This window comes from Siniperca chuatsi, linkage group LG19 (genome assembly GCF_020085105.1).
Source record: "Siniperca chuatsi isolate FFG_IHB_CAS linkage group LG19, ASM2008510v1, whole genome shotgun sequence".
Classification (NCBI taxonomy): Eukaryota; Metazoa; Chordata; class Actinopteri; order Centrarchiformes; family Sinipercidae; genus Siniperca; species Siniperca chuatsi.
The window spans coordinates 9,622,042-9,650,023 of NC_058060.1; the positions used below are offsets into that span (position 1 = coordinate 9,622,042).

Consider the following 27,982-nt stretch of genomic DNA (forward strand, 5'->3'; position numbering starts at 1 on the left):
ATAGCCTTAAAAATGTCAACAGCAATGTGCTTATATACTTTACATAAAGACTAATGATGCTAAACAAGACATTGCAGAGGATGAACAGAGAAAAGTAGAGATATCTTGTAACACAGATTTCACCAGTGAATCTAAATCTATCAGTAAAAAACAGACAGATTAAATTACATTTGGTGCATGTGGTTCAGCGCTAACAATGAAAGCTGCCAGAAATGAAACTCAGAGTGCTTTTCAAATACAAAGATAAAAAAAAATTGCTTGCTTGCCTCGCAGGTCATTGCCACAGACAGACCCTTTGTTAAAGACACACTCCTCATGGGTAGTGCACTATGCACGGCCCGCAGGAGTCTCCCTGAATGCAGAGGATAGTGGAACAAAGAACTGTAAGCTGGCATTTTCATTTGTTAATAAGGCACTTTTTTAGGGAGAAAGCAAAAAACGAACTACTTTAGGAAATGTAATATTACATTTGTGGGTGATCATGTGCTCACTATTCTAGTACTAAGTTGCAGTCGCGACAGTGTCAAAAATTTTTGGACCTTTTGCAACATCTTTAAACAAGTTCTGGGCTGGAAGCAAACCTCAGCAATGGCATTTATATCATAGACTTTTTAACCCATTAAGCCCCTACAAAACCTACACTGATCTACAGGTGGCGGTAACGGGGGTGGGGGGTGTCGGTCTGTCGGGTTTGACCTTTTTTCCCTAAATTAATTTGAGTTGTCAGGTATGGACACTGAGTCTGTTGACAAGAAGATACACATCAAAGAGAATCGAGAGGAACTAGGAGTGAGTGAGTGCTCCTGTCATGCTGGAAAAAAACATGATGGCTTCACATCTTCCACATGCACTAACAAGCACTGTAAATCTTAAGTTCTAAGGGTGGTGTAGTTTACTTCATGTAATAGTGCATGTTTGGCAGGTTATGTATTTAAATCCTTTTAAGCTTTTTATTCAAATAATCACCCGATGCTGCCATTTGGGCAAACCAAAGTGCAAATTTGTCCAAAGGCTGGTTATTGTCATTGACATATACTGTATCACATTTTAATTTGTCCAATGTACTGAACTTCATGTTTTTAAGCTATTCACTTTTCCATGATCTCAGTTTGGAGTCGATTATCGAACACCTCTGGCAGATGGATAAGTTGCATTCGATGGTCCTACGGTACAGTAATGCAGTACTTTAGTGTTACATTTTCATTTGAGCTTGTAATTTCTTGAGTTCTGTTTTTATGCACACATGCTGCGGACAGGACTGATACTGGTCTATTCCTAAAAGGAAAAATGTTTTTTTTTCCTTTTCAATCATACCATGAAGAAATCAGAATTACCCTTTAATATAGTGGATAATGTTGTTAAAATCTTTCAGGGAATTTCAGGAAACTCCCAAACCCATCAAGGCAAGCATTTTATAGCACTTCAATATATTGTCTCGAAACCTATTTGGCTTCACCTGTTTCTTCATAGCAACAAGTCAGTCACACACAAGGATCTCTTTACGGCTCACTTCACATTTCATCTGAGAGCCAGGAACATAGAGCAGGCTGCTACACTTGCTCTGTTTGCTGCGAATGCTGACGCAAAGGGACAGGAAATCATTGTCATCAAAACAACTCTGGCAAAGGTCAGTCAAATCAGGGAAATGAAATTAGTCACCTTGAAGAAAAGCAGAGACCCTGTAACAGATGTGGAGAATAGGAGAGGAGGCAGGGACACTCTGTAAACTCTGCATGATGGAATAGATTTGTTTGTGGCTGAGTGTGTGTGTGTTTACTTGCTAATTAAGGTGTTACTGGGGCATTCCCATTTAATTAACATGACAATTTAAAAAAGGATTAAAATGATGAAGCAAGGTTGAAAGCCTACATTTGGAAGTAGATAAAAAAGAAATATCAACCCATCTAAACTTTTATTGCATTACACACATCACTACTGGGCACTGCAGGAATTTCGTCAGCCTGTTTATTAAAGGTAAATGTTCTGACCCAGCCTTTTCTAGCAACGCGTTATACATTTTTTCACACTGGCTCCAAAGAGAAGGTGAGGCAAAATAAGGAGTTTGGAGCTGAAGGCTGAAAAAAAACTTGCTCATGCCGTCACAGGAAAATATGAGGGAAGGTTGAAAAGGTCGCGACTGACAAATTTGTTCCTATTGTAGGAGACACAGAGGAGCTGCTGGGTCTTTTCAGCGAAGGGGATTCATTAGACGAGCAATTAATTTAGTTGTTATGCTTATTATGTCAGATACACAGAGGCTGCGGCTTTTTCATAAAGTCAGCAAGCATGTTTGCACTTGTCACACACCGTAGGAGGTATAAAATAACTCACAACATTCTGAAGCACTGGAGAATTTGGTCATGCACACAAAAAGCATTACATTCAAGCCTTGAACAATTGGTAGCCTTGATTGTCTCAGATTTGTCATCCTGCTGACTTAGTATTTTTTGTTGAGGTTACATGGGGGGGGGGTTATTCCGTCATAAATCAGTCACTTCCTTTTCAATTTGAAAACAATTTTACCTACTAGTTAACCTAGATGAGAGAGTGTTAGAATGGGGTTTGATTAACCAGAATGACCGACCATTCAGGAGACGAGCAGCATCAGGTAGAAATGAACTTCTTGCACCCAAAGGGACCTTCCACATCACACCCTGATCAGCTCGTGGTTGATTTGGGCGATGTGCTCACATTAATGGAGCCATTCACAGCAACAGGCAGAACATATACTGTCTAAATCCAAATGAGGTGAGCAAAGCATTATTATGTAATTGCATCTTAATTTTCTGTTTTTCAGTCATGTGATGATAAACAAATGTTTGAGGTGGAACAGAAATTGATAGGCACCATTAAGGATTAATGTGTTAGACTGACCTACCGCATGATACCGCATGTTGCTACATGGACTCAGTTTCACTCTCGAAAACCCCTGAAAATGTGGTTTCAAATCTCAGCTATTCTATCCACGTCTATAACATTAAATACTCCGTACTAAATGCGAAAGTCAAAGTTGAAGTTTGGAAAAAATACATGTTTAGTTATTATTTATTAAGAGTTTAACTCGGCTATTCTGCTTCATCAGGACTGTGTGGGTGTGGTTGATCAATGTGATTGGCAACTGAACATCAGTTGACTACCTCATAAAAGTCATCAGATTTTATTCAAATATTGCAAAATCCTGATTGGTGCACAGATATGCTGTATGTGACATTACATTTTTCCAGTTAAGTCCGGCCCACTTCAAACCAGTAGGCAGAACACAAAAATCTATCATATGAAATAACCAAAACTGCTCAAACACTGGCCAAACATTTGTCTTCATGTTGGACCCCATTGCTCAGAATAAGAAGCTGATTAAGAAAATTGGTTTTCAGGGTCTTTAATCTCTTTGTGTGTGTGTGTGTGTGTGTGTGTGTGTGTGTGTGTGTAACCTGGAAAACATACACTAAAAGTAATGCATAATACATATCACGCCACATTAAGTAGCTGCAAAAACTGTCATCTTCAGTGACCAGTGTTAGGTAATTAAAATCTTATCAATTATTTAGTACTAGTTGCTTTCTTTAACTGTAATAACTTACTGTGCTACTACTTTGCAATTAAAGCAATTGCACAAGTACTAAGTACTTTTGACTTACTGTCTAAAGCTCACACAAACCTAGATCAAAACATATGGACCAAATAAAACAAAGGAAGGCAGCAGATTGCTCGCCCAGTTGACAGCTGCAGACATGACTAATGGTAAATAATGTGTATCTCTATTTTTGGAAGCACCCATTCTACTTTATGCTATTCAACTTTTTGGAAATTCTCTCATAGATTAAACCCATATGTGCATTAGTTTGAATATAAAAATAACATTCAATGATTGGGCAATTTAAACATACATTTTAAAAGCATGACATTCTGAATCTAACACAAGAACTAGCGCGATATTTTCACCAGTTAATTAGCAACGCTAATGTGTCCTGTAAGCATTTCTTATCCTCTACAGCCTGAACTGTAGACAAGCCCAGAAGAAATGGCAGTTAATAAAGCTGTATTGATTTCATATGGAAATGTAATGGGTTTAAAATAATGCAGTTTGTGAATATGATATTTATTATTTATGGGCGGGTCAAACTATCCGTCACTCAGTTTTAATCGCAAACACAAGAGGACAATATGAATACATTATTTCCCAGTTCAGTGTGCAGGATTAAATTCCATTTAATAACTTCACAGCAGAGACCACTTTTGCATAAGGCTTTCAGCAAGTTCTGCTGTATCGGACAGAAGACACGAGCTTTTCTTATTTAAACATAAATGATTCCTCGACAAAACCGCCCAAAGCTTCAAGTGCTTAATCATCACTTTGTATTTACAGACAGTTGTGGTGCTGGATATGATGGTGTTTTTATGAATGCTGGTGCTGACAGCTGCATATGACCCAGGGTATGAAATTAGATTCAATCGGTCTGAAGCAATTTTACATAACAATTTAAACATGTAAAGGTGCTAAGTGCAGCATTTTGTGTTTCTTAAAGAATAAGATGACATTCCAGTTGCCTCCTGTCAAAGGAGGATGTTGCTGCTTCTCCACCTCCTGCTCCCCAGCATCAGCTGCTAAATGCTCCACTATGTTCACCAGCACCTAACTTTGTGTGTTTTGCCGTTTGGTGCTGGGCAGGCAGTCTGCAGTTTGCAGCAATTTTGCTGCAAACAGCTGAAAATGATGCTTATGAGAGGGGTGAGGCTGAACCTGAAGTTAAAGCCAAAACAATGAGCTGAAGGACACTTCAACGCTCCATAGTGCTGAGGGAAACTCGAGAGTCAATTGATAATTATCTTTGGGTTCGTGACTACAAACTACTCCTGTCACATTTCACATATGCATTTGATCCATTGTTCATACAAAACATTGATTATTGCAGCTTGCCAGCTGCCAAACATTAACAAAAAGCCTTCAAAATATCACATCACAGGTATGGCAGCAAATTCCGACTTCCCTCGTCCTGTTTACCACCTACAGCTACAATATTTTTGAAAAGGAAAATGCCGGCATGAGTTCATATTGATTCATTGCAAAAACAAAGGTTCACTGAGAGTGTGCTGAAGTCCCGTTGTCTGTAATTTACATCCATGTTATGTGAAGGTAATGCTGGAAAAACAAGGGATGCTCCAGGAGGGACCCATTCCCCATGCTGTTAGAAAAAGCTTGATCCAACTGAATGTTTTTCTTATTATACTAGAAAGAATACAGAGAAAAAGAAGGGAGTGAAGCCCAGACAATTATTTACAGCTTATTAGCCAGATGCAGTGGGGCATTACTTAGGTCCATGCTGTGCAGCCTGCCATCTTGACTGCATCCAGGGACCTCACAGCAGAATCCTGTCATCTACAGCACATTGTATGTCTTTCCACTTTCTTCCAGGCAATGTGGCAAACTCTTTACTGGCTCTCTAGGGATGGAGAATGACCAACCTTAACTAAATGTCCTGTGCAGTGGCCCAGAGTAGCCATTTAGGAATGCGGTGTAATGTTCCCTCTGGCACATACTGCCTCGCCAATTAGAGGTCAGAATGGACGTACTTGTGCAGAGCACTGCTTTAGATAGATGATGTCATTGTTTGGGGATGAACACAAAGCAAAATGAAGAGTCATGGCTCGCTGGATCCCCAAGTGCAACTTTTTAGATAGCTCAAAGTAAAGGCAATGCCTTTTCCAACAGTTCACTTTTAGCGAGAAGCAGCTACTACACAGTAGTACTACAAGTGTTGTTATTATGCAAGTAGAACTTTGAGTAAGGAAAGCAGGCAATTCCCCTGGTAGGACACAATGCACTTCATTGTTGCATGTCACAAAAATAAGAAACATTACATTTAATATGTGGCTTTAAACCAAACAGACGGGTGCTGTGATGTTTCTTTATATGTGAAAACAAGTGTGTTTTTGGGTGGGCAGCAGCGCTTTGTTTACTCTGCCTGAGGCCACTGGCTATACTTGCCTGGGGCCCACATAGTCGCCATGACAGGTTCAAATAAGGACATCAAAACCACCCAAGGCAAGACTGTACATTTTACTTTGGGTTAAGTTTGTGTAACAATAAGCTCACATGCTCGGTTAATAACACACAAGCACACATCACAGTGCAGAGAAAAAGAGAAGGTTTAGGCTCTACATGAATACGACTTCTCACTGATAATACTAACATTTCATTAAGCTGAGTGATGCACTTCAATAAGAGTTCTTTAAGAATATTTTTAAAGGGTCATATCACGGTGTGAATGTTTCCGTTGGAAAAATAAAGGTCCAGGTGGATTAATATTTCAAAGCACTGTAGGTTAATTGCCTGACTTTTTATTTATGTAACCACTTCACAATACTTTTCTCCAAAAACACAAGTTGTTTTGTTTTTGTTTTTTTGCTACAAGATTTTAAAGATTTCAAGACATAGCGTGGGTAGGGTTGTCAACATAAGCTGCGCGAGGTAGCGTGGCAGATCTGAATCATGTGGCTGAACGTGCCACTAAATTCCTTAATCTGTCCACTTAGGGTCTTTAATTTCACAATTCCATTTCAACTGGAGGAGGTTGTGGTCAGATCAATGTGCGCAAGTAGACACACAGAGCCTAGCAATTAGCAGTTGTGCTAATGTGCTTGAAGAGATTTTCTGATTTGGTTGGAGGAAAGCAATACTGTACAGCTAAATCTCTCACCACCTTTCCTCGGTCAGCATCTCCGTGACAGTACAGTCAGAGAAGTCCAAAGCACCGAAGTCTCACCCACGCACTACAGTAGTATACCTTACCATTTGATTAGTCTTGCATTGGTAGACTAATTTAAACTGTTATGTATTGCATTTTGCAAATTTTTCAGAGCTCACTTGTTATAGTGGAGAAACAATTTTAGCAATGAAGGTTTGTAAATTGCTGAATCTTCATTCAATATTTAAAAAAAATAAAGTAAGATGATACCATTAACACACACTAGAGTCTACCAGTCTGTGATTTACAAAGCATACAAAAGGCACAGGAGAGACAAAACCACTGCTGAGTTGGGGAGCTTGTTTTGACTCATCACTTCCTGCAGGCAGGGAAGCAGCGATACCAGTCAATAGAATTTCATTTGAGCTAATAGGGAGTATAAGTGGGATCTCACTGGTGCGCACAGGATGACCCAAATTATGATTTAGGGCTGATACTGTAGTTCAGGTAAATCAACACCTCTACACCTTTTGAGGAGAGACTGCTAACAATAGCAAACATTGTATTGGCATTTAACATGTCACATTTTAGAAACATGTTGAAATTATTGGATGATGGTTGGCCTCAGTGGATTGTCCACATTTTTAAAGCCCTTCTCTAATGAACTCTTTGAAATTGCCACTGCATTCCTGTTATCACTGGTTTCAATATGGCTTTTTAAGGCTCATGCTGATATTTCTTTTTATATTTAGATCTTTATGGGACACCGAAAGTCTATATTTAAACTTGTAGTAACTGACCACTTGGCAGCCGACACAAGCTGTAAACACTGACATACTCTCACTCTATAAAGTTCATAGGACAAACTTGTTAGTAACAGTTGCTTATTTAAATATCCACTACTGGATATGTAAATGATATCCAGTGCTGGAAATGTAAATTAATTATTATATAAAGTAATTATTACTGGTTTGTGTATTGTCCAATTATTTGATCAATTTGTATTTGGATGCTTTGGCAAAATTGTTTTTCAAAGCTTTCATGCCAATTAAGCCTTTGAATTGAATTTAATTGAAAAATAGATACAGAGCAACATTAGCATTCATCCATGTTTCTGGCCAGCTTTAAAGACTTTTGAGGTTCTTTTGTATGCATTAGCAGCTCCATAAGGCAGAGGGAGGCAGGTTTGACTTGAGATAGATTAAGCTAACTGCCTAATACCTGACTTTAAGCAATGTGTCACTATTGGTGAGCTATGCTCTTACCCTATCCTTTAATATCTATACCAGTGTCTCTGTGTGTGTGTCTATCTGTTCAGATAAACCCTCCACTGACACACACTAACTAACACCACAGGTTTTCTCTTCCCGTCTTGCCTTCTGTAGAAGATGTACACTACCTTAACAGAAAGTGAATACTGCCTTCTGTCTTTCTGAAAGCGCATCGATTTTTACTTTGCAGCGCCCAAGGTCAGCGTGAAGAACAAGCCGGGAGGATCTTATCACCTCAGAAGTACAGGCCTTTCTCTCAGTCTATTTATTGAAGGGAAAATAAACACAAATGAAGTTGAGAACACAGCTGTCTGACTTATCGTGACCTTGCATAATGGCAAAGCAACAAATAACTAAATGTTTAAACCATGAGGTGTTTTGAATTAAAAGAAAACTGAACAGCACATTGTGATGTTACATATCTTTTTATTTTATGACTTCTGCTGTAAGCTTTCAGCGTTTTCACATTGTTTATCTACTCTTTTTGAGTCGAAATTTACCTCTTAACCTCAGATTGAGCATTTCTTTGGTTGTTTGTGATATCACACTTAGGCTACAAAAGGCAACACACATACACACACACACACACACTGCCTCGGAGGCAGTAAACAAGTAATGGGCCTAATCATGGCAGGTGACAGCGCTTCCAAATTAATTCTTTCCCAGTGAATGACTTAAACTTGGCCCAAAGTACATGAGCAGAATTAAAACTGACGGCAGTACACGGGAGGTAACGGTTGCATCAAATGAATGAAGAGGATGCAAACACAAACATAACTCATTACATGATTGTGTTGTAGTTATTATGGAAATTCCCCTGAAACACACAGTACCACTTGGTAATGGTATGAATCACATTTTGAAAACCCACATGCTTTCCTTTATTTTTTTTATCTTTGGAGTAAAGTTAGCCCATCAATAACATGCTCATGACGGATTTCCCAATTGATTACAATCAATTTTTTTGTTTTTTGTTTTTCACACATAATGAATATGATGCTTTACGTTTTGCAAGACAACTTGTTAACCATGCTTTTTGTATTTACATCAAATCAAAACAAAACATAGTATTTTTCACAATTTAATAGAGTTAGAATCACATTTGATTCAATGTATTCATTTTTTTCTTGAATGAAACGGACAAATGGATGGATAAACAACTGCAGACTGACTGTTGAGACAGAACACTGATGTAATCACAGAGCCATAACTTCCCCTCAAAGTGATTGCTAATGGACGTGTCGACTCATTTTAACAAACAAGAGTGAATCAAATTCAGTCAAACCACATTATCTAACTTTTAAAGGAATAGTTTGAAATATTGGGAAATACACTTATTTGTTTTGAAAAGAGGTGCTGGAAGATGGATTTATTTACATTTGGACAGAGCCAGGCTAACTTTCCCCCCCTGTTTCTAGTCTTTATGCTAAGCTAAGCTAATCGGCTGCTGGCTGTAGCTTTGTATTTAGCGAACAGACATGAGAGTGGTATTGATCTTCTCATCTAACTGAATAAGCATATTTACCAAAAAAACGAACAATTCCTTTAATTGAGTTTACTGGTAAATATGTCTTAATAGCTTAATAGTGTTAATCCATTGCCAATATTTAACTCCTTCCTGTGCTATCCCCACAGCTAGAGTGAAAGAGCACTTACAACTCTAACGTCCTCATGAGAAAGTGTGTGAAAGCTACAAGAAGCATCACACAAAATGTCACCCTCTTTGGCCAAATGGATTGATCCTCTCATGGCAGACGCAGCACGCATTTGCATGAATTTGACTGAATTTTCTCAATTCATCTCTTGCCCTTTGCCTCATGTTGCGTGCTTGCTTTGCACCACAAGTAAATTACTGGCATGCCATGTAAAAAGAATGGAGGCAGAATTGATTTCTTAGTTGCTGTGGCTCGCTGGTGATCCATAGTTCTCGTCCTGACGTTATTGTAGAAGAAGTAGAAGTAGAAGAAGAGTCAAAGTCTCACGTACAAGGCAGGATTACCTGATAATCCTGCCTTCTTCAGAACACAACTGGTTGCTGAGCAGAAGATCCCAGACGCCAACTACAAATCTGTGTCTGCATATATTAGTCCCACCAGGATTTCACTAATCTATTATTAGGAATTTACAGTAGAAGGCTGGCTCTCCTGTGAAATTATGATTCATCTAAAATGAACAAGTCGTAAAAATATGCAGAATTTTCTCCAACAAAATCATTTTACATTTACATACATTGACCAATAGAAATCATTGTGCTATTGATGTATCAGGTTCTGTACACGGTGTTGCAGGTGTCTGATAAGTAGAGCGGTTCTTTTAAATTCCAGCTGAGATAAGGAATGCTTTGTGAAAGAGTTGCATAAAACTAAGTGTGACTTCAAAAATAACTTTATTGCTGTTTTGTATAACAAGCACATTCTACTTAATTCATAGAGTTCAGTGGAGTACTGTCTATAGAAGTGGAGGTTTGGGCCTTTGGACTCAGCCATGCTAGTGGCGATGTCGGAAAGTCGACCACTTTGGTCCAGACTGAAATGTCTCAACAGCTATTGGATGGATTGGCGTGAAATTTTGTACAGACATTCGTGGTGCCCAGAGGAAGAAGCCTACTGACTTTGGTGATCCCCTGAATTTCATCTAGCACTATCATCAGGTCAAAATGTCCAATACTTTGTCCAATACTCTGCCTTTCTTTACATTAACATTGTATTATTACAGCTTCACAGAGTCTACAGACTCTTAGCAACAATGATGATAAATCAGCTTGGAAACTTTTATATAAGTATACGTCATGAAGCCATACATCATGATTGTTTTTCAAGGAGTAAGGTTTATTGCCTTTCTTACAGAGAGTTAGATCAGAAGATTGATAGCTAAATATGAAACTAGCCACCAGGTGATTAGCTTAGCATAAGAACTGGAAACAGGGGTAAATAGCTAGCCTGGCTTTGTCCAAAGCTTAAAAAAATCACCACCACCCTCATCTATGCAATTCCAATGAAGCGCCTTGCCACATCAATACAAGACAATATACTGTATATACTAGGCTTTACTAACCATGTACAGAATATTACTAGGCATGTTGTTCTGTAGCTCGCTAATTAACATATCATATCGATAGTTTAATCTGTGCACAAACAGAAATGTAAAAACGATTAAGCAAAGGAGATATAACATATTAATCAATAAAATTTAAAGGTGGTGCTGGGCGGACTTTGTTACCTTTGGACAGAGCCTGGGGAGCTGATCCCCGTTTCCAGTCCTTATGCTTAACTAAGCTTATCATCTCTAAGTGTACAGATGTGAGAGTGGTATTGATCTTCTCATCTAACTCTCAATAAAGCAAACAAATGTAATTCCCAAAATGTATATGTATATTTTATATAATAATTGGCCATAACAGACCTTGTTTTATATCTGTAGGATATTTTAAAATATTATTTTCAAGCAGCATAACTTCCTCAGACTTTTTATTTGTGGAATCCTGATGGGACTATCACAGTATCTCCTCATTTATGTACTTATCAAATAACCTTCATTAACAAACAGGCAATATTTCCATTTTACAAATGGCGCAGTGGGTTTGTCATGGAGTCAGCATAATACCCCCCTGACACCGCCATAACGGCTGTCACATGGAGGTTGTACTTAGTAATTTAATCTAATTGCAGTGTAATGTAACTGATACTGGGGTGGCATGAGGGAAGTGAGTCTGCAGGGAAAGGGATGTAATTAATGAATTGATTACTGGGGCTCTGGATTGACAGGCCAAGATCCTGTAAAGTGATTGGTTGGGGCAATTGAAAGGAGGCAGGCTTAGGAGTGGTGTGTGTATGTGTGGTGGTTCATGGACTGTACAAACAAGGGGAATGAAAACGCCTGGGGCAAGAAATTTTGCTCTGGCCGTTGTTAAAACCTTTTCACTGATAAGTACTGGCACACACTGTGTCCATATAGGGAGATGTCAAAGCATGAAACTAGATAACACACACTTGGAATAGGCAGCCAGATGGATCCATGCGTGAAACAGTCTTTTGGGTGAGATGAATTAAGTTTGCTGTAAGAAACGGGTGAATAAGGAGGTGAATAAGAGATGGAAAGTGTGTTATGACACACCAGCATTCACAGATGTGGGCTCTTTCTCTGGGAGTGAGATATCAAAGTAGCCTGGTATTGATCCCCGGGAACAATCAATATGAAGCCATTGCACCTTTGTATTTGTTGCTCAGCAGTCTACCTTCCTCTGAAATGGGTGATCATGACACCAAAACTGGTGGCTGTGTGTGGATTTGTGTGCATGCGCTTGTGCACGTACATATTCTGTACAGTATGTGCGTGTGTATCAGACTACTATAAGCTAAATTGTCTTGCAGCGGCCTCTGCATGCTGCTTGTGAAGGCTGCTATGCACGCCGTGTATACATATCTAAGTATGCAAGGTTGGGCTATTGTATGTGTGTTTGCTGCAGGCCCAGTAATACTGACAGGACGCAGGCTATTCCCATGAGGCCGTGCATGCTGACAGCAGCTGGCCAAGAAGAAGAACAGCTGCTGATGGGCTTCCAGTACAAAGAGCCCACACAACACTTCCCCTTATCTCTCTCCCGCTCTGTACATATCTATTTACTTGATCACTTATTGTGTATTTCAATGTCTTTGTTTTATTACTGATATAGCTTCCCACTTCTCTCTCTTGCGCTCCTCACAATATGAAAACAATCCTTATCTCCATTTAAGACACATACACAAACACACATGCTATGAATTCTATGATTCAGTGTCCACACACAGCTTTTGGAGCTTGAGGGAGTAGAGGAAAAAAAAAAAAAGCTAGTTATCGATTTTTCCACGACACCCCTCATTGTCCAAAGTGATTGGGCTTCCGCCCATTCCGCCATGCTTGACCAACCCTCGCCTGTGCTGCTTCCTCCACCATCTCTCCCGCCTTCAGCATTAGCTCTGGATTTACACAACATGTTTCAGGCACAAATAGGGCCCTGGCACACATGCAATAAGGACACACACATACACACTCAGGCACTCCTCTGCCCTTCCTTAGACCTGATCATATCCCCCACCAGTTGCATGTGGGACTATGATTCAGATATGCAAACAAGAATTGGCCAAGTTTAATTAAAGAGGATGAGCAGTGCATATCTGTGCAAATATGTGGCTTTTTTTTTTAAATCCTCCACTCATTTGAGAGTGGGGAACTGTTTACCTTGCAATTGCCATGACAAAGGATAAAATGATTAATGCTGTAATACTTTTCAGAGGTAAAATTAAAATTAGGATTAGGTTTGAGTGTGAAGGATGAGGTTACACAAAGTTTTGATACCAAGTTAGTCTCCATGTTAACATAAATAAATCAATTTACAGAATATTTCCCTAGGCGGCACGGTGGTGCAGTGGTTGGCACTGTCGCCTCACCCCACCTTCTGTGTGTTTGCATGTTCTCCCAGTGCCTGCGTGGGTTCTCTCTGGGTACGCCGGCTTCCTCCCACAATCCAAAGACAGCAATGTGACATGCAGGGTAGGTTAATTGGTGGACTAAATTGCCTGTAGGTGTGAGCTACTCGGTCTCTATGTATCTCTATTCACTGGCAACCTGTCCATGGCGTACTCCGCCTCTCGCCCAATGTCGAGCTGGTTGCCGATCAATGTCAGATCGACTCAAGCCCCCCCCCCGCAACCCTTTAAGGATAAGTGGTTATAGATAACTTAGCAATGTTTCTAATGTAGAAGATCAGGAAACTGTCCTAAAGTCAGAATATTGCTTTTTCATGAGTCCTGACTGATACACAGTTTAAAAACAATAAATAGAAAAATACAGTACAGAACATAAATAGACAAAATAAAATGTAACAAGTGGACTAACATTTTCCGGAGTACATTTTGAGCTCTGTGTGCCATTGTAAAATGTTTAACATGGGAAAGACATGTTAACCTGGTTTCCCGTAATCAGAGTATGATCTTACCAGGTTATTCTAACCCAGTTATGATGCATGTGCTGACCTAAACCTGGGTCACCTGTAGCAGCTGGTTGGATAGCAGACTTTTATCTGCATGAATACAGACACATTGCCGTTTACTTACATAAGGATAAAGGTGAACCGTGCCAGGAATCTCAGTGGGAGCTGGGTGTTGACTGTGTCTGGACCTGGCAGCAGTTCTACCTGAAGCTTGAGAGGAGGAGAGGACTGCAGCTGCTTGTCTGTCTGTTCAGTCGCAAACCCTCCTGCCAAGTGCATAGAATCACAATCTGAATTCCACTGTCTGTATTTCACAGTCCAGTAATATATCCTATTGTATATTTCCATTCGTTTGCACTTAGTCCAATTTTGGTTTTGATCAGTACAATGTGTGTGTCCAGCTTTGATACTTGGCTCACCTTAGGATTTCACTCCATCTTTAGATAATGTTTGGTGTTTTTATTGTGTTTCTGGTTTAACATAAATCAAATATATCCAAAAGGGAAAACTGCAGCTTTGAATATAAAGTCAATATTTACTACAAAGGTATGGCTCATTTCCCTTGATGGTTGGTCTATTACTCAAGCTGAAAACATATCAGTTCATGCAGAAGTATTTCCCTGCTTTATTCTCTATATAGTTTTGAAAAGACTGAATTATTAAATGCACACATTTCCCCAGGAGTATCAGTGCTTTAAAGGCAGCATTCGATACAAATTTAGAAGAAGCATGTAAATGTGAATGCACGCACATACACCCACTTATCAACCCACACACACGCATATTCGCCAGCAATATTTTCTTATTTTGCAGTGCTATTATTTCACATTTTGTGCATCGCACTGTGTTGTCTTCTTGCTTTACATGGCAGTCCTAAAAACAAACAAAATACCTAGCATCTTGCTGTATTTCTCCTCTCGTACCACAGCTTCTTTCTCTCTTTCTTTTCATCTTTATGAAATGGGATACAGCTCCTGCTCATTTGTCCAGAATCTTTTGCCAAAGATCTCTGAAATAGAGTGGAGAGGGTCCCATAGGGCTGTCTAGAAGAGAGGAGCGCTGAGCCACAAACAGCTGTGTTCTGCCTGCCATAACTTAGGGGAAAGCTCAGAACTGGTAATGGCCACGCTGTGTTGTGCAGCTTGTTATGAGATAAACACTGTACAGTAGATAGGCTTGTAAGTTATATCTCAGTCATTATTAACAACAAGGTATGTGACGGTGAAAGTCAGTTTTTGCACATTTACAGATCTGCTTTAGGATTCTAAAATTGCTTGTATGTACTGTATAATGGTATACACAAACTGAAACGGCTATAGCTCCTGAACCACCCTGACTCTAAACAAGGACTTACCTTAAACAAAACCTTTCGTGGTTTCTTAGGGAACACTCTTCAGTGTTACTGAACAGAGCAATGAGGGTTTAGTGAAAATTTAAACTTAATGTCAAAATGATTTGAGTCTTATTAGAGTAGGTCAGAGACACACTGGAGCTAAAGGTACCAAAAAAAGTGCCTTAAATTTGACAAATTATAGCACAAAGTATGAGAATTCAATATGGTTTTAAAAGAGGCAGATCTCCAAAGAGAGTCCAAATTGATACTGCGCAACCAAATATTATTCAGTCATCAAAAAATCTTTTTTTTTTCTTTACTAGAGGTCTGCTTTTTCTATTTTGGAATATTGCATCAATGTCTCAAATGCTAAAAAATGTTGTACACTTGTCAGTTTGTTTTTAGTCTTCTCTCACTTTCCAAACAGCAGTGAATCCTTAACTGAAGCAAATTTATTAACGACACTTGAACAAGAAAAATATAGTATCAAAGTATACATTTAAAAAATACATAAAAGAAGAGGTAAATTAATTCCCAGGTTAATGTTATTTCGTTCACCTTAGCTTTCAGGTGAATATCACCTCAACCTAATGTAGCTGTCTAGTCATTCCTTCCATCTTTCTCCACCTCTGAGGACAAGCAACGATATTTATAAGGAGTTTCTATAACTAATGTAATAGTTTTTCCAGTAACGTCATGAAAATAAACACAGAAGAACAATAATGTAATATTACAGTTGATGAAATAATAAAGCTTTATAATAACAAAACAAACAAATATATAAATAGACTTTATCAATGTCCAACTAGTTTTAAGGAATTTAAATGTAGGCCTTTTTTCTCAAAGAAAAGAAAGTGCCACATCTCAAACTGATGTGGCAAGCTAGAGAAAGAAGAGAGAAGCACAGTTTCTGTAATTACTCGCTACTCTACCCAGTAGAAGCTCATATGTATATCTTCTCCCTGGCCGTGAATGCAGCAATCCGACCTCTGCGTCACTGTCGTTTAGCTGTGGGAATTGTAGTCTACTCAAACGTGTGTCTCTCGTATCGTGTGCGGTGGGAAACTACAAGTTCCAGATTTCACAATGCGGAAGTAGCGCAACAAAACACTGTGAGGCTGCAGCATCACAACCAAGAAGATGTCTCATGTCGTAAAGAAAAGAAAATTGGATAAAACCCGACAGGACAGACTGTACTTTGACAGCTATACCGATGTGACTATCCACGAGGAAATGATAGCGGACCACGTCCGAACTAACACGTACCGGATGGCGATACTAAGGAACAGTGAGTCCATACGTGGAAAAGTTGTACTGGACGTCGGGGCAGGAACCGGCGTTTTAAGCATGTTCTGTGTACAAGCCGGTGCTAAGAAAGTCTACGCAGTTGAAGCCTGTTCCATCGCCGAGCAGGCTGTGAAAATAGTTAAACAGAACAATATGGAGGACAAAATTGAAGTCATTCGAGGCACAGTGGAGACGGTGGACCTACCGGAGATGGTGGAGGTGATAGTGAGCGAGTGGATGGGTTATGCCCTCTTGCACGAGTCCATGCTCAACTCGGTCCTCTACGCGCGCGACAAGTGGCTAAAGCCGGGCGGCATTATCCTTCCCAGCAAAGCCGAGCTCTACATCGCACCCATCTGCGACCCGGTGGTGGAGGACCGCTTACATTTCTGGTACACCGTCAAAGACCAGTACGGCGTCGACATGTCCTGCATGTCCGACTTCGCCAGGAGATGTATCATGAACTCCGACATCACTGTGAACTCGGTGACCGTTGAGGACGTGCTCTCCCACCCGGCCCGCTTCGCCGAGCTCGACTTGTACTCGGTCACCGTGGAGGAGCTGCGCTCGGTGAAGGGCAAGTTCAGGTGCGAGTCGTTCGGCTCGGCGGCAGTGAGCGGTCTCTGTGTTTACTTCACGGTGACTTTCCCCTGCCCGGACAAGCCGCAGACGCTCGTGCTCTCCACGTCCCCGTTCAAACCGGAGACGCACTGGAAGCAGGCGGTGCTGTACCTGGACACTCCGGTGGATGTGGTGCAAGACACGGTGGTTACCGGAGAGGTCAGCATGTATCCCTCGGAGGAAAGCGCCAGACATATATGCATCCATGTGGACTACACGATAGGAGAGCAGAAAAGACAGTCCAAGACTTTTTCCATCCCTGACTGGAGCAGTGAAGCTCAGCCGTAGTGTAGCATCAACATTTAGTTTAACAGTTGAATCACCTTCCTTTTATCATTGTCTGTCACTAAGATTCCCAAACCTGCTCAGTGTGACTTTAGGAGGAAGTGGAGCAATGACTGTATTTTAGACCAGTGCGGTAAATTATCCATATCTAAAAACTACAAGATCACATTGGGTCTCACAAATGCAGCTGACATCTATAGATACACACACATTAAAGAGTTAGGTTCTGACCCATCTCTGCAGGCTAAAGTAGACACAAGCAGGCAGCGGCTGCTACAGTCAATATGTGAACTACAGTACATGTGCATAGTTTGGAGTTGTTTATGTTGTGTTTATGGTTATTTTCACACCTAATGATAAATCATTTGACACCTAAATTGGAGGAGGAAAAATGCATATCATTAACCTCACTCAACCAGACCAATATGTGTTAGTGAAAGCCAGTACTGATCATTTTTGTATTGCATACTGTATATTCAGTTTATAGCATTTATGGCGCATTTTATACCAAAACATTGCAGTAGTACTGAGGAGGGCTGTAACCAACCATTATTTTAATTTCAATAAATTATTTGGTTTATAAAATGTCAAAAGCCAAAACCCAAATATTGTTGATTTACTTTTACTAAAACTATGCTTAATTGCTTACTTATTACTATATTATTACAGACAAAGAAAAACAGTAAGTCCTTACAGTTGAGAAGCTGGAACTAGGGAATGTTTGTTGTTTTTTAATCTAAAGTTCTTAAATCGATTGTCAAAACAGTTGGAGATTAATTTTCTGTTGATTTGACTAATCAATTAATAGACTAATTTCAGCTCTAGTATTTAGGTTTTAAAAGTTTTATTATTGTCAGAGTGGAAAAGCATTTGAAACAGTATTTGACCATCACAAGATACTAAAACTCTCCTGACTAATGGATAGTTCTAGGTGTGTAGCACCTTAAAGCAGAATAGTAATAATTAATTCAACGCCATGCTGCAGACATCTGATATTCTAATTTAATTATGCATATTGTGTGGAATTGGATCAAAATGCTGCATTTAAATGAGGATTAGACCAATATATTGACTTGGACTAGCTGTAGTCAGGCAGGAGGCTGCAACACACAGGAGGTGTTTTACATTGGTATTAAAAACTGAAAACCAGCCAAACTAAATTGGCTCATTATTTTGGTTTAAAACTAGCGCACACTGTCTTCTGTTGGCAGAAACCACTGACTTAATCCAAACTTGTTATTCTACTGCAGCATTCTGCAAAATAGCAAAGGCTACATTGTTTGTACAACAGAGTATTTCCTCCCTGGCCGTTATGGCTCTAGCTGTATCCAACTGACTGAGCTATGAAAATGAAGTTTTCATCATCAGCAACAATCAAGGATAAATCTCTTTATAAAAGTTAATAGTTTGATGGCTACATTTAATAATTTGTCATTCATCATTTATTGAACAAAGCATGTTATCTGGTCACTGATTAGTCATTGATTCACTTATTTTACTACTTTAGAGTCAATGTACATTAAGTGGGTTTGGATTTTGGCGGATTATATTGCAGGGAGTTTGATTAGAGTTTGGTGAACTGACTCTGTTTCAAACATAATTGTTTACCAACTATGCTCATTATTGAACCAGTGGCAACTAGACTCTAATAAATAGTTTGACTGTGTCATGTGTCGTGAGTTTTGACTAAAAACATGAAATCACTGTCCTGAGAGTGAGCTGTTCTTTAAATGTGGTTCTCACACCTCTTTCAGGAGAACCGCTCTGCATTTCATTAGGTTAATTATTACTTTAAAACAGTTTTTAGCATCTACATCTGTGAGATAGGTGATTCAATTTCTGAACAAGATACCAATGCAAGTATTTCTATGTGGCACTATTACCCATACTGATATTGATTATTAAAAATGTGGATGTTGGGTTTATTGAAATAAGAATGGTCACCATAACAACGTTATTGCTAAATAAGTACATTTAAACAAAATACCAAACAATAAATATAAATATTATAAACTTTTACTTACTTAAAAGTCATAACTAATATTAGAAATAAATGGATGTAAACATTAGTCTGACCTTAAAAAAGGAATGAATACTAATTATATATATATATCATGTTTGTAACACTAGACTAAATGATAATTGTATCCATGCACCAATTTTTTCCCACAATCATTATTTCTGTAGGCGCATTGTTTATTTATTTTTTCATGTGGAATATTGTGTTGCTCCCAGGTCGAACCGAAGACGCTGCGTTGATTAAACCTTTGTGTAACTAAAGTAGACACTGTGCTGATGACTTCAAGCCACAAGATGTGAATGAGCCTTATAGCATTGAGCACCTTATCTGCATTCTAATTATACAGCAGTTAATAAATACATGCAGTCCTGAAAAAGTTAGATGATAATTCATCTTTCACACCCCATCATCATTTGAAATATGGCGTTCATTTGTTTCAGTGTCGTCAGTACAAATGTGAACCCACTCTCTAATGAACACACTGGAAATTAATCACAAGCTGTAGTGTCTACAAATCAAGGGGCATTGTCTGTCAGTTTGGGAACGACTGAATAATGGCTGAATCCCATTTTGAGCTGCAAACGTCTAGCCTCTGGTTTCCACTTGGATGAAGTATAGTGCAATATTCTGAGCTTGTGAAGAGTAAAAAAATATAAGTACACACATCCAGAGACTGTGTGTGAATCAGCAGGAAGCTGACAGAATGCACACACTGCTCGCTGCCTTTTCACAATGACATAAAGCAAGCTGATTAACTATGTTAGTTATGGTCATAATGAATAGGGAAAAGGCGTTATCCAAACCCCAAATCAAAGCCTCTTGTAACAATCTGATCTGGCATTAAACTGTCTTCAATAGTTTTCTTGACCCTCATGAAAATTTGGCACTTTAACTCCATTAAGGAAGTAGAAATGCCAAATCCTACGCCTGAGTATGACGGTGAGGTCTGTGTGAGATATTTAGTCCCATAGTGAAACGTGAAGCAAAGCAAAGGCTTGACACTAAAACCACGCGCTTAAAAAGTTTTATGGAGTCAAGTAAGTATCGACTCCCAGGTCTGCAACTGTTACATGTTACTGTTACATACATGTCATTGCTAAACATGGCTTTCAGTGTCATTGCAATAGAAGTGATCGCGGGTAAAACGTTTGGTAGAACTTGCAGTATTCTTTTTTTTTTTGTGACACTTGAATGAAACAAAATGTCCTCAAATCACTTTCAAGCATGTTTGAAATCAGCAGCTTCACAGTTTTAAAGTACAGCCGTTATCTGCAGTAATGTAATCCGTGTTCGCTCTTTCTTTCAAAAGTCAAGCGGTCAGACTGACTTAAAACGACGGCTGTGACCACGTCTGACCTAGGGCAGATCCTTGTTGTCAAATGTCGGACAGGGTTTTTTCCTGTGTCACTGCAGTGTTGTGAAAGGTATCCAGTGTGAAGTGGGTCTTCTAGTGTCTTTGTTGCCCAAGAAGCACTTTTGTGCCGGAGAAAGACAGAAATAAATTCATACGCTTTTCACTCTAATTAGGTTTTCTCCTGCGTTATTGTTCTGCTGTGAAAGGGGTTTACAGTATGAAGTGGGTCTTTCAGTGTCTTTTTGTTGCCCAAGAAGCACTTTTGTGTCGGAGAAAGTCAGAAATAAATTCATACAATTTTCAAATGAAATTCTACACTTTCAGCTGGCCTAATGTGCACGCACAGTGGCTGAATCTCTCCTCAGCCTCTACAGGTGTCCCCGCAGCAGGCAGAACAAAGGAAGGTGTCCAGGGAATGGAAATGTCAAATGCAGCCCAGAATCGCACTCGTGCATGCATGGCCACTCTTGGCTGCTAAATGCTAAACTAATTATGATCCATTCCTGCCTGAAATGATTCGGAAACCATTAGAAACAAGTGTTGAAACTTGAAATGGGATTATTTGTCTTGTATTGCACAGCAATTTAGGAGCCAATCAATAGACCATCTGCTTAATCTAACTGATTTCTAGACTCGTTGTTCAGTGCAGGACGGGTGAACGAGACTGAGAGACAGCACAGTCCAGGACACGGAGAACTGGAGTCACAATGTACGCAGTTGTCTTTAGAACTTGTGTTTCAACTTCTTGAAACACGACTTTCAACTTTCTGACAATGAAAGTCAGGATTAGTGGGTAGAAATAAAGTGATATGTTCTAGTATAGTAAATGATGTGTTGATCTTAAAAGATTTCCAATTCAGCACCCCTAAGAACTCCATGTATCAGACAGTCGAGGACCAGACGTCAGGTTTCTACAACTGTATTATCTGAAGGCTTTACTGTTTACCAGATTGTATGTCAGCTTAGAAGCTAAGTTGGACAGAAAGCGTCTATGAACTACTTTGCATTATTACACAAATGTTCCTGTGAGATTCAAGTCTGTGTTTCAGCTCTCATCCTTGTTTTGTAGCTATTGCAGTGTGGATTTGGCCAGCCTTTACGCCCGAGGTCTTGTTGGAATCCTCTGTTGCTAGAATTCTCCCAGTTTCTGCCAGAGAAGCCGTCCTATGTCATGATACAACTGCTTTGATGCTGAGCACTTTGCACGTTATGCCTGAAGTTCAGTTTTGGTTTCATCCAGCTACAAAATTAGATGACAGCTTGATTTTATTCTCTTCTGTCAAAATCTCCTCATATCCAAGTAGAATTACAGTACACTTAGAAATGACTCTTCCCCAGATATGTGCCTCCTCCCTGTTCTGTCTTAGAGTGTAGATTATTTAAAAAAAAAAAATATTTTACAGAAAAAGGTTAACTTAAACATATAAGCGTTTACCACTTACTACGAAATGCATTGTTGGGTCAAAAAATATAGATTGCATAAGTACAATTTTGAAATGAATTTAGTTTTTCCTTAATTTAACCACGTAAAAGTCTTATTGAGCTGCATAAATGTGTAAGAGTGTATAAAACGATTTGAAATAAAGTAAAACAATTAATTTAGAAGCAAACGCATTGACCAAGAGCCCTGTTTGCCAGATCCTTTAAAACTGACTTGAATTCACCAACAATAGTTCCTTCTGTACATTGTTCCAGGAGAAAGGGCCAGCGTTTTTAGCCCAACTCCATCTTAACTCGGGGAACTGACATCTGTAGCACTTTGTGAGAGCGCAGGCCATATTGGTTTTGATTTCTATACATGTATGTATACAGGTAAGGAGGAACCAGCCCAAGAAGAGATTCATATATAAATGTCAACCACTGGGAACATCTTTGCACACACAGTGATAGTCACTTAGCAGTAGCATACAAATACAATGGTGTACAATATAACCACAGACAGTAATAAAACGCAAAGCACAGCGGTACGCAGTATCCAACATCTTTAGACACTGGGCAGTTGCATTGATTGGAGCAGAGCAGGAATGACGAAGAGAGCACTCTATTTAAAAATAACAGCACTGATGATACTGTAACACAATAACAACCTGAACAAATACAATATTGGGCTTTTTATCATATCACAAAAAATGGAAATATGTAAACAAGTTCACATATTGTAACATGCATTATACCGTGTTTGAAAAGTGATGGAGCTCACGCTCAACATTGGTAGGGGCAATGTGCCGTCCATATGCAAACCCTACGCCCTGGGATCTCAGGGTATTTCACCTCCGCGTTCAGCATCTTGCCGTCACCTTGCTAAAATCATATGGCGCCCTCTGTGACAAAAGTTGGTCTAATTGTCAGTAGTGTTGGAAGCCCATTTACATCCCTGCAGTAATTTGCTCCTGTTGATGTTTTTTAGTGAACAGTTTAACATGCATATCAAAATCCCAGCAAACATTTCAACGTTGAAAAAAACTTAAAACGACGTCTAAACCTAGACGTCATCAGGGGGTTGAAATATTAAGCCAAAATGAAATTTGACGCAATGTCAGGTCACAGTGTAGACGTCGTCTCAACTTGCAGACTTTTAAAAATTATTCAATTTCTATATCCTGACATGTTTGCGTTTTTTTTCTTGCAAAAATTTAGGTGTGCTGGAATACTTCAATCTTGAATGCTGCATTATTCCTGCTATGGTTGGCACCCTGGAAATGAGAAGAAATTAAGCGAAAAGCCTTTTTTTTAGGAGTCATACAAAGTCATACGTTATGATTTAGGAGTAGCATCTGTGTAACGTGTAGCATTAGCTGGGCCACGCTGGCCTAATGTTAGCTAGCTAGCTAGAAAAGCATGCACTTGCGGCCATAGAAGTAAACTGAAAATCGTCTAATGTTTTAAATTAATAAATACCTTACTGATACATTTGTGAAGAAGCCTTCATCGTGACCGTGTGCTGTTTGTGCTGCTCGAGTCGACTGAGTTCTCTTCGAAGGATGCCAGACATGCGCAGTAGACTGACATTCGTCCTTGAAAAGGGACAATAATTCTACGTAACTTTCTATCACTTATTATGCAAACATAACTTTCAGGTTGCATATAAAAGTACTCTATAACACTGTTAGGGTATGATTTTATTCTCAATAACATTTAATGTTGGTTGCTCTGTGGTTTAGGTGCAACTTGCACGTCATTTCTACCCGTTTGACGCGAGAGGTTGTGCCATCAACCCCCGTGTCGATGAAATGTTTGCAGGGACTCTCTACGGGCCATACAGTATGAATCCTAAACTTCACTCATCACATAAAAACTGGTGGGGAATCATTGAACGTGTTTCTACAGAGCTAATTTTCGATCGCTGCTGAAACCTGACTGGACTCTGGTGGCACACAGTATCTAATCATGGCCGCTCATTCATCCTTGTATGCTAATGACACTGTGCATAAGCCAATAGGATTCAATTCCCACAGTCAGTTACAGTAACCAATATTTCTGTCAGCACATCCTGTGAGGACAATTTGGGAACATGGTATTGACAAAAGGTAATTTAATGTACCAACCCCGAGAGATGTGGACTTGATTTCTCTGGGGCCCTGCAGGCCAGACCATTTATCATCATTATTGTTAGCAACAGGAACTGACCCATTCTGCTAAACCCCAAAATAACTCTGTCCCACTGTATATTCCTATATTTTTTTCTCAACAGTAATAAAACTGTACACTTATTTAAATGAGAAACAGTATTTATTCTAGCCCTGAGCTGCAAATCTCAGCCGAAAAAAAAGCCACTGCCTATCACAAATGCATCCAGCGGCAAGCGCTGAGGCGTGACTTCATGGACGGACACACACCGTACAACAAGGACAGATCTGGACGGCGCCTGTTAAGAAAGTAAATCCCAAATCACTCGCACGGGCACGTAAATCTGAACGGGATGGCCCCGATTCACAATCAGCCCGAGGCAGACGGCGCTCAGCCTGTGAGCAAAGTACAAACTGTGTGGCCACGTCCCCCCCCAACTAATCCTTTTTCAATCATGCACTTGTTGGATTATGCCTGTGTGTAATTCTTCTCAGGTATTGTTTTATAACTTAATATGATATTTCAATGTAGGCGAGTTGGGTTATAGGTTTAGGACACCGTGCAGGATTGGATAAGCAGCAGAGGTCTGCAGGCAGCAGATTGGAGCGGAGGGTTAGTGCCAGGCTGAAAGAAGTGTGATAAACCTTTGACACAAAGTCCAAATGGAGCAGGTGCATAAAGGTGCTGAGACTGACCTGATTCAGTCCTTCCAAGGCATCCCATATTGCAATGTGAACCCTGTATTTGTCCTGACTCTTACTGAAGTGTCTCACCTCCCAAGAGAAGTTAGGGTGCTTTGCATAGTCAGGCAGTTTGTGAAAGAAGTAAAGATAGCAACTCTGAAGCCACCGTCTTGATTCACCTTGTCCATATCATGCAAGCGGGAAATCAGAAGCTCGCAAAGTCAAAGTTACATAGAAGTGATTGCAGAGAAAACACATCCCTTTCATTTGTCTCCTCAGCTCTTTGCAGGTTTCACCTTGTCCAAAAAATGTGAACTGACTAAATCTAAAATCCCTTCTCTGAAATGTGAAGATTCCTACTGTTTAAAGGTGAACTATTTTAATGTTTTTGTGACTTAAACCTTAATGCAGTTAATGCAATTTAATTTTTTACCTACCACCATTACTGCATAAAAGAACTGTGTACCAGCTGATATATTTGTCCCCAGTGCATCAGTGTAACTAAACTATCGGGTAATGTACTTAGGCACAATTTTTGAATACTTGTACTTCTACTCGCGTATTTCCATTTTGTGTTACTTTTCTAGTTCTACTCTGCTACATTTCAAAGGAGAATATCATACTTATTACTCCACTATATTTATTTTACAGCTTACGTTACTAGTATTACTTTGTAGATCCGTTATATGATCCGTTTCTAAAAAATGGTGCAATTTTTTAGATTAAACTACCTAACAATATACAAAGTTGTTCAAATTAGCTTCAACTTGACCAGCTATAACATTTAACTGCTTCTTACACACTTATGCATCTGTAGGGGAGCACTTTATGGATCAAATATTCTTTCACTAATTGTATATCATGATATAGATATATGTCACGATGTGGTGAATCTTACAGATTGCAGTGAGAAACCATATATAGATACGATTACCAGATTGAAATGTCAGTTTCACAAGCTAATCCAGTCAGTTAAATACATGAATGATCAAGGTACTTCATCACATTGGTGCCATAAACTCCATAAATCTAGTATTGCCATGACGCAGTGCTGGAGCCTGCTCCCCCCTCCTCCCTCCACCCCCTAACAAACACACTCCAGATGAAGGCAACATTACCCTCCACTGAACAGGCGTAAAAATCCAATACCTCTGTGCCTGGCGTCCGCCTGACTGTGCAAAAACAGCTTTACCCATCAATTTTCTAATAACCATCATGCAATATGACAAGAAAAAAAAAACAACAACACACAAGGTTGGAGGTGGGATATCGGAACACGGGGCCACGTGATTATTGGTCCCTCAAGTAAAGAGCCATCTATTGAACCCACTGATGGATCTGAAGACACATGGTCTTGTTGTGTGCATGTGTGTGTGCCTTTAAGTCTTTGTGTGCGTATCTGTGAATAATAATAATAATCCTCCACATTCAAACACATCCTCCATTCATTCTCCTCGCTGACCTCTAGCACATCTTGTTTGACACAGTCCCACTATAACGTGTTAACATACACGAGATATCTATCAGTGTTTAAGAACCTTATCCTTTCAGCGGTGCCCGGCTTCATTTACACAGTCGCTGTGCAAACCGTCTGCCTGAGCTTAGTGATATTAGGCCCTGAAGAAAAGACAGAAAAGAGCTTAACAGTCTGCAGAGGAGCTAGAGTACTGTACTGTGAGGGAACGTATTATACAGTGTCATTGTATTGAGTCAATAAATTGGAATTAAATGTGCTCTTTGGTAGCTTTCCGCTGTGCACTCCTCTTTCTTGTTGCTGAGTGAATTAGAAAAAGAGGTTCATGTCAGGCAAGTTGCCCTTGGGCTCACAGAGGAGGCAGAAAGAGAGAGGCAGCTGCGTGAAGAGCCTCTGTGTCCCTAACCTTTCCACTGTGTCACAAATAAAGTTAAAGATGAGTTAACTAAGCTCCGAGACACAGTCCCACAAACCAAAATGGCCTTGTTCCTGTGCTTTTTATCTGCATGGTTTGGTTGGGTTTGTTGATCAATACCAGTGACTCAGCTCAATTTGGCTCGTTTTTTGATATCTATGGCTTTCCAAACTTACATACTGACTCATGCTACCACCCTCTCAGCTGTAATTGCTCAAAAATGGGGACAAGTGAGCAACTGGCATCATGTTTGTATTTTTTAAAAAGCAAATTACAAACAATATTAGCTAGCCTCTTCACTGCATGTTTCTGTTGGATATTCTCCACTGATTTTCTGGCTTGAACCCTCCATTGTGCATCTGTGTCCCGGGGAGGTGGTTTTACATCATCTGGAAGTTATTTCACCATCAGATTTGCCTGTGATCTCAAGGGAAATGTCACAATAAAATGTGTGTGAAATCCCAAACCCTACGATTTATTCAACAGGCTACTTGCACCAGTTACAGATGTTTCTGTTCATGGCTGCACTCAGCAGCGGCTCGCAGGCTTCAGCAGAGAAATAAACTTCAGGTGAAAGTCAGCTGTCAGAGACTCGCCGCCTCATTGTGTCTGAGCGCAGTGAGCCTGGCCACTCTGCTGCCGCTCGGGCTCTTTTTAAGGAGCCACTTGGAATCGTATTTTTTTTTTTTTTTATCAGCCGCTTCATTTGAACCAATTTTTATTTATTTATTTTTTTAAATCGTTACATTTGGAGGATTTTCTCCACCTGTGTGTCCGGCTCTAAGTGACGTCGCGCGGGTGCCGGGAGCTCTCCTCCATTCCCCGGGAGCGGCGGCGACAAGCTGGTCGCTTCTACGGCGAGTCTCCCGTTCCTGCGCCGTGCTAAGATGTCCCGTTTTAAAGCGGATTTATTTGGCTGCAACAGGCTACATGACTGGCTGTCCTCCACGGTATGAAGCACTGAAGACCAAGGTGAGAGGCGCAGGCAGCTGATTTCTTTTGATTTCATTCATCTCCA

At 39.8% G+C, this 27,982-nt stretch overlaps 2 protein-coding genes across 9 annotated transcripts in view; both read left to right on the forward strand.

Annotated features, from left to right (window-relative positions):
• The window catches only part of ntng1a (netrin g1a), a 303,494-nt gene that overhangs the window by 167,370 nt on the left and 108,142 nt on the right, over positions 1-27,982 (forward strand). Inside the window, exon 1 of one of the 8 annotated variants that reach the window (XM_044176488.1) lies at positions 27,361-27,936. The exons of the other annotated variants lie outside the window; for them this stretch is intronic. The gene's annotated coding sequence lies outside the window, so the exon portion shown is untranslated. Of the gene's footprint in view, positions 1-27,360; positions 27,937-27,982 lie in introns of those variants that run through there. 8 annotated transcript variants of the gene reach the window in all.
• On the forward strand, positions 16,233-19,117 carry prmt6 (protein arginine methyltransferase 6). The gene has a single exon (XM_044176498.1). The coding sequence runs from the start codon at positions 16,399-16,401 to the stop codon at positions 17,452-17,454; it is 1,056 nt and encodes a 351-aa protein (XP_044032433.1). The 5' UTR covers positions 16,233-16,398; the 3' UTR covers positions 17,455-19,117.

Coding starts and splice junctions, on each gene's coding strand:
- prmt6 (XM_044176498.1), top strand. CDS start 16,399: ATGTCTCATGTCGTAAAGAAAAGAAAATTGGATAAAACCCGACAGGAC.